At 42.3% G+C, this 12045-nt stretch overlaps 1 protein-coding gene across 1 annotated transcript in view; it reads right to left on the bottom strand.

The window, feature by feature from the left end:
* Positions 1 to 255: 255 nt before the first annotated feature.
* LOC126204124 (odorant receptor Or1-like) overlaps positions 256 to 12045 on the bottom strand; it is a 37436-nt gene continuing 25646 nt past the window's right edge. The window contains exons 3-5 of the mRNA XM_049938538.1: positions 7447 to 7546; positions 449 to 550; positions 256 to 282 (exon numbers count right to left, since the gene is read on the bottom strand). Coding sequence (XP_049794495.1) covers positions 256 to 282; positions 449 to 550; positions 7447 to 7546 — 229 coding nt within the window. The remainder of the gene's footprint in view (positions 283 to 448; positions 551 to 7446; positions 7547 to 12045) is intronic.

Below are 12045 nucleotides of genomic sequence, written 5' to 3'. Positions count from 1 at the left end.
ATCGCCTCATTTCCCGCAATGGCCACGAAAGTCATAGGAATTAATTGCATATGACATTTTCATTTGAGGTCATTTGAATCAATGTTGCCTCTTATCGTCCAATCATAGTGAATTTGATGGACAGAGCTAGTGCAAGTCAAATAAGTAGAGGTCATACGCTTCACATTTGTCACATATCATATAGGAAGGTTAGATGAACAAGTTTTTGTATTTTGTTTGTGTTTGACGTAAAAATGATTGTCTTACTTTGGTGTATCAAAGCCGGCTCTCTTTTTGAGCCACCTGTAATTGGTTTCAGAAAAATGAAAGCGCTAATAAACGAAACACCTTGGTTTGGGTTCCAGAGAGATATGAACCTCATATCAGTTGAATGACTGTAGAGGACATTGCCGACAAAAGCTTGCACACAAGTTAGTATATCAGTGCTCGAGGTTGATCCCATGCTCACCTGTGCTGTTACGTTAGTTGCTGCCCAACAATAAAGATACAGCTGGCCAACAGGAATTGTAAGGAAAGATGCACATTTCAGTACTGCACTGAACTCTTCACTCTGCGAAAAATCAAAAAGATATACGTAAGAATCCGAAAAAAAATGTGTGGCTTGAATCACGTGTACAAAATGACAGCAATAAATTGAAAAACAATGTTCTTGGTTACGGGTCTCATGAATTCATTATCGTAAATAGTCTGTTTCTGTCTTTGTTTTACTCTCTTCTATGTATATGAAAGTGAAGATCTTTCTGCTGCTCTAATAAATCGTTGTTTTAACCGCAGAAGGTGAAAACCCTGCACACTAACTGGCACTATATCTTCTTTCTTTCAACTTTCTAAACTTTTCCTAACAAATATTTTTCAGTGTAACTCTCTACCAACACTGTGTTACGGATTGTTTCGAGAATACACCAAGACACAGAATAATTCTGTGCACATATATCAACCCAAAAATTTCTTAGATCAGTTTCACTTTAATTACCATTTTCGGAGATTGAAGATGTGTGATTAGCACTCCTGAGGGTAAAAATAACGAAGGTGACGTCATCCCGAAGATAAAGTCGTCCAAGGTTGTACCCAACCCTTCCATTTCAATACTGGAGTAAATGTCACCATAACACAGTACCATTTAAAAAAAAAATGGTTCAAATGGCTCTGAGCACTATGGGACTCAACTGCTGTGGTCATCAGTCCCCTAGAACTTAGAACTACTTAAACCTAACTAACCTAAGGACATCACACACATCCATGCCCGAGGCAGGATTCGAACCTGCGACCGTAGCAGTCGCACGGTTCCTGACTGCGCGCCTAGAACCGCGAGACCACCGCGGCCGGCAGTACCATTTTATTTGGAGCCATTTTTACCGAGAGCTGCATATCTCTGACTGTCAGTGTAGTGGCCGGCCGCGGTGGTCTAGCGGTTCTGGCGCTGCAGTCCGGAACCGCGGGACTGCTGCGGTCGCAGGTTCCAATCCTGCTTCGGGCATGGGTGTGTGTGATGTCCTTAGGTTAGTTAGGTTTAAGTAGTTCTAAGTTCTAGGGGACTTATGACCTAAGATGTTGAGTCCCATAGTGCTCAGAGCCATTTGAACCATTTATTTGTCAGTGTAGTTAGCTTGGAGAGACATTTGTACAAATGGATCAAACATCGATGTAGTCACATTCATTCTACACGCTGACTATTAGAATATGTAAAAGACACAACAGAAATTTTACGAATCTCACTTATGCTATAGATTTCGCCTAGGCCGTACTTCAGCATTAGACTTTAATGTGTAAATTAGTTACAACATATTTAGAACAATTTTCAGAGAAGAATGTTTAATTTATCATTGTGAAAGTAGCTAAACGGAATGCATTCTCAGGCAACGTATTTTTTCCAGTGAATAAAAGGAATAAATGATGTGTTGTTAACTAATGCACCAAATACCCTCAATACTCTGAAGTACTTAAGAAAGAAAAGTGATTGTAATCCCAAACAGTGATTAATTTAAAATATGATTTGTAAATTTGCATAATCTTATCTAGGAGGCTGAATTTCTGAGTCGATAATCAGACTGTTCTACTTAGGTGTTAGATTGACAATTTTACACATTCAGATTATTCAGTTTAAAGCCTACAATAAATAAAAGATGAATTATCGCACTGAATGGTAGCACTCAAAATCAAAGTACAATTGTCGTTACTCTTGTACTACGCGGATTTTTATATCTACCTATTCGCAGCCACGTATTGCTGTAGTTCAGTCTGGTTAAATGGAAGTAAGTGGAAAGGGAACACGTTTCTAATGTGTATGGGAACTGAACGTACGTTCTCCTTCTCCACCTTTTCTCTCTCCATATCCCCCTCTCCCTCTCTTTGTCCACTTCCTCTTCCTTACCCCTCTCTCTCTTAAAATTACATCTCTTCCTATGCTCATCTTCTCCTGCCCTTCTCTCTCCATCTCTTCCTGCCAACCCCTCTCTCCACTCTTTCTGTCCATCGCCTCCTCTTCCCTTTCCCTGTCCATCTGCCCCTACCCTTCTCACTCCATCTCCTCTTGCCGCTTTCTCTACCCGTCTCTCTCTATCTCCACCTCCACTATCCTCATCTTCTCCTCGCCCTGTCGCTCAATCTCCTTCTGTCCCCTGTCTCTATCCATCTCCTATTTCAAAATGAATATTACATATACGCATTAAATGTGGCACTCTAGAAGGTAGTATAGAAACACACATGTATTCGAAAGCAACATTGTGTCCCAATTTCAAAGCTGTCAGTGAATAGGAGGTTTAAGACTTTCAACCGACGAGCACTTACATTATTGTTTATGTACTTATACAGGGTGTTACAAAAAGGTACGGCCAAACTTCCAGGAAACATTCCTCTCACACAAAGAAAGAAAATATATTATGTGGACATGTGTCCTGAAATGCTTACTTTCCATGTTAGAGCTCATTTTATTACTTCAAATCACATTAATCATGGAATGGAAACACTCAGCAACAGAACGTACCAGCGTGACGTCAAACACTTTGTTACAGGAAATGTTGAAAATGTCCTCCGTTAGCGAGGATACATGCACCCACCCTCCGTCGCATGGAATCCCTGATGCGCTGATGCAGCGCTGTAGAATGGCGTATTGTATCAGAGCCGTACACAATACGAGCACGAAGAGTCTCTACATTTGGTACCGGGGTTGCGTAGACAAGAGCTTTCAAATGCCCCCATAAATGAAAGACAAGAGGGTTGAGGTCAGGAGAGCGTGGAGGCCATGGAATTGGTCCGCCTCTACCAATCCATCGGTCACCGAATCTGTTGTTGAGAAGCGTAAGAAGACTTCGACTGAAATGTGCAGGAGCTCCATCGTGCATGAACCACATGTTGTGTCGTACTTGTAAAGGCACATGTTCTAGCAGCACATGTGGAGTATCCCGTATGAAATCATGATAACGTGCTCCACTGAGCGTAGGTGGAAGAACATGGGGCCCAATCAAGACATCACCAACAATGCCTGCCCAAACGTTCACAGAAAATCTGTGTTGATGACGTGATTGCACAATTGCGTGCGGATTCTCGTCAGCCCACACATTTTGATTGTGAAAATTTACAATTTGATCACGTTGCAATGAAGCCTCATCCGTAAAGAGAACATTTGCACTGAAATGAGGATTGACACATTGTTGGATGAACCATTCGCAGAAGTGTACCCGTGGAGGCCAATCAGCCGCTGATAGTGCCTGCACACGCTGTACATGATACGGAAACAACTGGTTCTCCCATAGCACTCTCCATACAGTGACGTGGTCAACGTTACCTTGTACAGCAGCAACTTCTCTGACGCTATTAGCGTTATCGTCAACTGCACGAAGAATTGCCTCGTCCACTGCAGGTGTCCTCGTCGTTGTAGGTCTTCCCCAGTCGCGAGTCATAGGCTGGAATGTTCCGTGCTCCCTAAGACGCCGACCAATTGCTTCGAACGTCTTCCTGTCGGGACACCTTAGTTCTGGAAATCTGTCTCGATACAAACGTACCGCGCCACGGCTATTGCCCCGTGCTAATCCATACATCAAATGGGCATCTGCCAACCCCGCATTTGTAAACATTGCACTGACTGCAAAACCACGTTCGTGATGAACACTAACCTGTTGATGCTACGTACTGATGTGCTTGATGCTAGTACTGTACAGCAATGAGTCGCATGTCAACACAAGCACCGAAGTCGACATTACCTTCCATCAATTGGGCCATCTGGCGGTGAATCGAGGAAGTACAGTACATACTGACGAAACTAAAATGAGCTCTAACATGGAAATGAAGCGTTTCCGGACACATGTCCACATAACATCTTTTCTTTATTTGTGTGTGAGGAATGTTTCCTGAATGTTTGGCCGTACCTTTTTGTAACACCCTGTATGTTATATTATTATTTATATAGATATATAGCAACGTCTCCATTCCAATATGAGGTTTTCACTCTGCAGCGGAGTGTGCGCTGATATGAAACTTCCTGGCAGATTAAAACTGTGTGCCGGACCGAGACTCGTACTCGGGACCTTTGCATTTCGCGGGCAAGTGCTCTACCAACTGAGCTACCCAAGCATGACCCACTCCCCGTCCTTACAGCTTTACTTCTGCCAGTACCTCGTCTCCTACCTTCCAAACTTTACAGAAGCTCTCCTGCGAACCTTTCTTTCAGGAGTGCTAGTTCTGCAAGGTTCGCAGGAGAGCTTCTGTAATGTTTGGAAGGTAGGAGACGAGGTACAGGCAGAAGCAAAGCTGTGAGGACGGGGCGTTAGTCGTGCTTGGGTAGCTCAGTTGGTAGAACAATTGCCCGCGAAAGGCAAAGGTCACGAGTTCGAGTCTCGGTCCGGCACACAGTTTTAATCTGCCAGGAAATTTCAAGTATCAACTTCTCCATTGAATGCTTTGAAATTTTGACAGGAAGTGGCACTCTAACCCTCGTGTGTTAAGGCCTACTAAAGTACCACATGGTTTATATCGATATACTCAGCTTGGGACTGGGTGTTGTGTTGTCCTCATCATCATCTATACGCAAATCGTCCAGTGTGCCATCAATTGGAGAGACTTGCAACTCGACGGCCGAACTTTCCCAGGTGGGGACAACAGGTCGTTAACGCCATACGATGTATTCATTTTGTACACCTACAGCATATATTTTTATGTATATAGTATATATTTATACACTATACGGCGTTCCAGTACGTACATACATACATGCGCGTATTGTAATACAAACCCCTCTGTCCGTGGCCACAAAAACTCCATCCTCCGTAAAGAAACCTGCCTCTTTCACTTCCGAGAACCGGCTGTCCTCATCTCAGTCCGTTTAGTTATGCTTCGGTCCCTCGCCAGCGCTGACCCATAGTTTCAGGTGACCAGCAGCGGCATCATCGGACGCTTTGTTCACTAGATGCACCAAGCTCCATGTTGCGCATGCGAATGTCCAGTCTCGGCCATCTCATCTCGGCTATTTGTGTCTTATATTCCAAGACATACTGGCGCCCAGCATACTGTACAATTTATTGCACGTATCCAATTTGGATCTCCAAATCGAAAGCATTCGTCCCAGGTGACAGAACCCTGTGGAAAGGAGTTTAGCATTCGGGCCATGTTAAGATAGGTGCAATCAGCTGATAAACGTCTCCAATCTTCCCAACAAACATCGTAAAACAGCTCTGACATACTAGAATTTCAGAAGACACCGTAGAGTTTGCAGCTAGCCTCGAGCAAAAGGTTTCTAGCTTTCCCCGGAAACAGTGATGCAAGGGTGGCCGCTTCTTGAGAGGGCACCGACTGGTGACATTGTTGTGATGTCATTAGGTATTAACAGGTAGCTCAAAGCTTTTTAGAATAGTGAGAAAGGAATGAAGACTGCTGTTTTTTATTTACGTTTGGTCTCTTTTTGCAGGGATACTCTGTTAAGGGAACAATTATTCCATTGGTGGTCCATTATAACTGTAAAGAGCATTCGTTGCCGAGATTCTTGGGGGGTATAATGGTACAGTCAGTTCTTTACTGACAACGGAGAAAATGGCTTCATTTCTGGACTTGGCGCTGAACGCTTTGGTAGTCCGCGAGCTGCACTCTCAACTTGATCAGCAGACTCCTTTAGCAGACTGGGGACCTATATTCGACTCCTTGGTAGAGTGATTCTAGCATCGTACTTGATGACAGATAGCCACGGTGTCGCCGTCCTGCACATATCGCACCAACCAAAGTGGTGAGCGTAATAAGGAGCTGCTGCGTGTTAGGACTTCCATGAGCTAAAAGCACAGGTTCTTGATTACATCGCTCTCTCTCGTTCGTCAGTGCATTCTCATTTGCATGGGTCTTCTTTTGCTTTCCGCACATACAATCACCGTCATAGATGTTGTAGACAGGTCGACACAATTTCACAAAGTCTGATACTTACGTGACTCCCAGATATGTACCGTATAGCACTCCCACCAAATCACATTGCCAACTGATAGTCCACTTTTCTGATTCTCGTATGCCATGTTCTGGGCTTGTAAATCTCTCAATTCAATGAATTTTTTAGGTGACAGTCCATTCTAATGCTTTTAGCAGTAATGCAAAGAGTTCACTTAAATCATGTCCTTGATTCGCGTAAATTTGGCTTCCCTCATTACATCTAATAAAATGCTAAGGCCACGATCTTTCATAGCATTAGTCAATTCGTTGCTTATGTCTATTCTAGCCTTGGTTCTCAAGGGTGTGTCTGCATCACGATTTGTTCTAGCTCAGTTAAATTCACTTATACACACTCAAAAAATTGGCATGGTTAACGGAAGAAAGATAAACATTAATCCGTATAGATTTCTTTGTGGCAATAACATAGTTAGTGGTCGTAAGTTCGTATGTAAGACTTTTTCTGTTACTACAAGTGTGTGTTAGGGAAGTGTAAATTACTGTATCCGGGCGAAGACTACGAATTAGTAAAGTGTCCTTAAGACATACGATTGTCGTTTCCTAAATCCTTTCCCATCTTTCTGTAATGACTTGTTTCTGGGTAGGTCATCACGTTTTAATAAACAATGTTTCCTAATCTTACGAGGATTTGATGTGATCGACGTTGAGCTCTTGTTACATGTTTTGGAATATTTTTCAGCAGCAAGTCGCTTGGCTCTTTCAGTCTTCTGGGATACTTCGTGGTTTTTACTAATGTTGCGGGTAGTCATTCCTAGCTTAACATCCCTTCGAGGAAGTGAAAAGAAACCGACGAACAGTGTGTTTAATTGCGTATGTAGAAAGTTATTTGATGCAGCCATCACAAGTGGTCCTGTCAGACTCCGTCGAAGTAGGAGAATGGTGGTACGGAGACAATGGAAGCACTGATTCACGGAAAACTTGCATTTTTAATCTAGGGTGTAGCCTTAGAGGAATGGCATTTCTTCAAATTGTGGCTTTGGTGTCAGTTATGGGATATACTGTGATATAGTGAAGAAGAATACTTACATAAGTTGCCTGAAATAACGCCATGCATGCGATGACAACGCTCATGACGAACTGCGTCATCGCAATGGGGCTCATGGTGTCCTGGAGGTACGCGACGAACCTAGAATAAGAATGTGTTTTAAACAACACCATAAAACGAAATGTACTATAGCAAGTTTGATGTAGTCATCAAACATGCACTCGAGAACATTAATAGAACCAGAAATTCGTACGGTAATTTCATTTTCTGAGTTTACGCAGTGTAGAAGCCAGACAGGCACTGGGTAAATGTGAAAGAATTAACCTTATGTTAGAATGCTATTTCTCTGATAAACAAAACTTCGTGATTGTTTAATTTGATTAGGTATTGGGCCAGCTTAACTTTGAATGACACACTCTTCAACGCCTTTATGTTCAAGATAAAGTATGCAGATATTAATTTTTTTTTTTTTTGCGGGTTTCATGTCCTGCTATATTATAATTTTGTCACAGATTTCTGACTTTTGGGCTAGGTTGTTTGTATAAAATACCCTCAATGCATTTGTGGTTAAATAAGTAAAATAAGTTTCACCTGCTGAACTACATTATTTCATCTTCTTTCACAAAATATTTTGAAACTTAAATACTGTGTAGGAAACGTTACGAATTAGCGAAATTGGTCTGTATGTCTACTAGAGATTAAATGTTTATAGCAACAGAATGAGATTCGGTGCCCAACACTGGAATTTGGTGGAACGACCATGAGCTGCCCCAACAACCTTTCCAAATCGTAGCATATTCAGGAAAGCACAGAATGCAATGCTTTGTGTCCGATTTGACTGCTGTGGGTACAACACATTGTTGCTATTTTTACTCTTAGATGATGGCTGTAAACCCGTAACCGGAAATATATTTAAATAAATCAAAATACGGCCAAGATTCTGAAATCATCAACTTGTTCTTAATTTAACTCTTAGGATCGAGAGACCACATAGTCAACGAACTCATGTGGTTGGTTGTGGATGAGCGCCAAGCGTAAGCAGCTGGCAAATTGTACAATGGATGACATATGAGGTACATGGACAGGTCCGGGATGAAACAAGAAACAATTCGAGGAAAGCATGAGGCCAAGCAGAGCGCTCATATATCAACTTTCACTCAATTTCTCTAACTTTACACTATCGCACAGTGTTCTGGAAAAATGAACACTTAAGTGTTTCGTATGAGCTCTGGTCTGTCATTATTTTACAACAATGATAATTTCTCCCTATGAAGTTGGGTGTCAACAAAATAATTTCACAGTCGGAGGAGAAAGTTGGAGATCTCACCGCAACGAAAACCGCCTTTGCTACCCTGATTCAAGCATCATGTCCGTAACAGTCTCTCCCTTGTTTTGCCACAGTACAATACTCGGTGTCCTTCTTCAAGTTTTGTCAGTGTATTCCGTCAGTAGAATCTGGTAAGGATCCCATACCTCACAGCAGCATTCTAGCAGATGACGAATGATCATAGTGTAGGCAGTTTCTTTAGAGCCATCGCGATCCACAGAGCTGGGGTCGCATTGTATGGGGAAGATCACGCACCGAGTGTGAGCGAGAGCTCGGGTCTACGCCCAAAGGCGTCATTGGTGCAGTGTTATAAGCAATAACGTTTATTTCGCAGGTAGCGTTTGCAGAGATACAAGGCATCTTCAGGGCAGCAGCTGGCAGCCAGGCATAAGGTCGTATCCTGAAGACTGGCTCACACCTCTACAGCGAGACGTGACGTAGCCCCGCAAGTCAGAGAACCACAGCCACGAGTCGTTCGGCAGCAGTTGGGGAGATAAGGCGTCGCCTATCCAGACGCTCTACGGCACAGTGCCCGTCTTCCATATCAACACACTCGAATACAGCTCGTTGGGCACTTAGATGAGTGCCGCCCACTGTGCTTCAGGATGCCAGCTGTTTTGAAGACAAGGCTCTAATCATCCACCATGGATCCCGTAACATTGCAGACTCGGAAAGGGGGCTGCGCGAACGTGCCTCGTCTGGTAATTGTGAAGGCGACAAGTTTAAGGTGACCCACGATAAACTTCAATAGAAAGAAGCTAGCTGCCCATCAGGATTCTCTTCATTCACAATGCTACAGTAGACCGCAACGGCAGATCATGGCTGTAGTACGCATCAGTTTTGCCGCATCCCGGTGTGGAATTCAGAAAAGAGATAGCAGACTGACCATCACCGGCCAGCCTCTTTTGGTTTCACTGAAACTTAACCCGCGGTCGCTCGTGTATATTGTTGTCACGTTAACTTTCGTGTTAGAGTTTTTCTGACAATGAGACCATGCACCTTTTTTATCTCTTTGTGTCAAACAAAGACAGGTTTATACAATAAATCATATCTTTATTATCGCCAAAGCATTAAAAATTGGTATGGCATATGCAAATTGCTAAACTTAAAAATATTTCAACATGCAAAGATTTCAGAAAATTTTTGATTACAATTGCACCACCTGTGTGGACAGCAGTTCGTAATTTTTATAGCAAGTGGTGAATTAGGTTAACCACACTCCTTTTTACTCGTCAGATTCAGATATTGCTTCTTGTTACATACACTCCTGGTAAATAAGAACACTCGATGCTGTATGTTCTTTATAGATAGGGCTGGAACAATGATGGCAGCGATGCTGTGTGAAACTGTTTTCCCTGTTAGGGCAGTAGTGACGTCTTGTTTTATCTGTTGATTCATTTTGTTCTTTAGCTGTCGGTAGTTTGCAAATGGGTACAACACCTTTTATTTTATCCTTCAAGCAAAGTGATATCCTCGGAATCGACATGCGTTTGATCATGTTGGCTTTTGTAAGCATCATTCCTAATTCTGTGATGAATCTTCTCCGCGGAATTAAGTCATTTGTGTTTACCTTATATATTATTTGAGCATTTAATGTTCTGATGTTCAACAGGCTGAAAAGCAATGTAAGAGGCCAGCGGTTGCTTATTGTTGAAATAGAATATTCTGATTTCAAACGGTCGACAACATATACACCTTTTGTGAGATTGTAAAATGTAATGACTTCAGGTTGGTTCGCTTCACCACTGTCAGCGTCTATAGCATCGTCGCTGTGGATGGTTGATAAAATTACAGCATTCCTTTTCTGTTTCCCTTTTGGGATGTATGAGCAAATCAAGCAGCTGTTGGATGGTTTGTCTCCAAATGCGAATATGCTGCTGTTTAGTTGCCTAAGCTTTACGTCCAGAAGTTCCGGTGGAATTTCTCTTTTATTCTTCCGTAGAGTACCTACTACTGTGATTCGATGATTGCCGTACATTTTGTAATCCAATGGCATAGATGTACAATAATGGTCCATCGTCACGTTTCTGCCTGTTTTGTCAATCGGTCTAATCAATCGTAACACCACATTGTCTTCATCATTGGGTACTTGATATGGCCCAGTAGGCTGTTTGCCCTCATATACTTCCATATTTAGCGTATAAAACGTTCTGGCATCAAGGAGCGCATATAACTTCATGCTATATTTTGCAGGCTTGTCTGATATATACTGCCTGAATTTGCAAGGTCCACGGAATGGTTCTAACATCTCGTCTACCGTTGTCAATGCACCGGTACTATGTCTCTTCTTGCAAACATCCACAAATTCGTCAAATATTTCTCTAATAGGTGCCAGATTATCTGTTTCCTTTCTCTGAGCTCTCGTAGATTTGTCATAAAATCGTATAGCTTCGAGAAGTGTGTGGAATCTTTTTTTGTTCGTCGATGCAATAAATAAATGCGGAGCAGTCCCACCAGTGGCCCATAGCTCGTCAGTATTGAGATTCTGTGCCTTTCTCACTCCGGCGAGATATAATTCATCAAAGAAAGCAAATAACTCTTCACAATCTGTTAGTGGGCAGTCTCGAGCACTCCGTGAGTAAGATGCTGCCTTGTGTTAAGTTCTTGGTTTCTTTATTCTACAAAGCGACCAATTACATTACCTGGAAAAAATAATTTCCAGAATTCCAAAACTGTTTTCGAAGTTTTTGCTACACCCTTCACACCTGGAAGCTGTGTTACAATACTCTGACGGGCAGTTTTTGCTGGCGGAGCGTGTTGCTTCAACCATTCTGTTATTCCATCCTTACCAAGTAAGATTTCACGATCTGTATATTGATAAATAGCTGTAGCACAAGTATCAGATTCGATGTCTGACTGAGCTGTTGCGGTATTGATCTCTTCATGCTCAGAGGGTGCGTACGTATCTGATGACAAACCCTAGATGTAAATATCCTCGTCTAGTGGTTCATCTAGCCACATCAATATCTGCTCCTCTGACATGACTTCTTCCCTGAAAAGTTTTATATATTTTCGTTTCCGACAGAGAATGTCATGTGCTCTGTACAAACAATTGCTTCACTCAATTCGTAAAACCCAATAAGAATACTTACTTTTCTTATAAAATATGTAACATACGCTGAACACTTTCAGGAGGAAACAAACGAACACAGCCGCATGTTACAACAACTAGAAACAGATTAAAAGTGAAGCAAGGCGGTATTCCACGGAAGTAGAAGTAAGTGTTACATAAAGACTCCCGAGTTAGAAGAAATCTAACACTGCGCACCACTCAAATGGCTCTGAGCACTATGGGACTTAACATCTGTGGTCA

This window comes from Schistocerca nitens, chromosome 9, assembly GCF_023898315.1.
Source record: "Schistocerca nitens isolate TAMUIC-IGC-003100 chromosome 9, iqSchNite1.1, whole genome shotgun sequence".
In the NCBI taxonomy this organism is placed as follows: domain Eukaryota; kingdom Metazoa; phylum Arthropoda; class Insecta; order Orthoptera; family Acrididae; genus Schistocerca; species Schistocerca nitens.
This window is presented reverse-complemented; position numbering and strand designations above follow the sequence as displayed.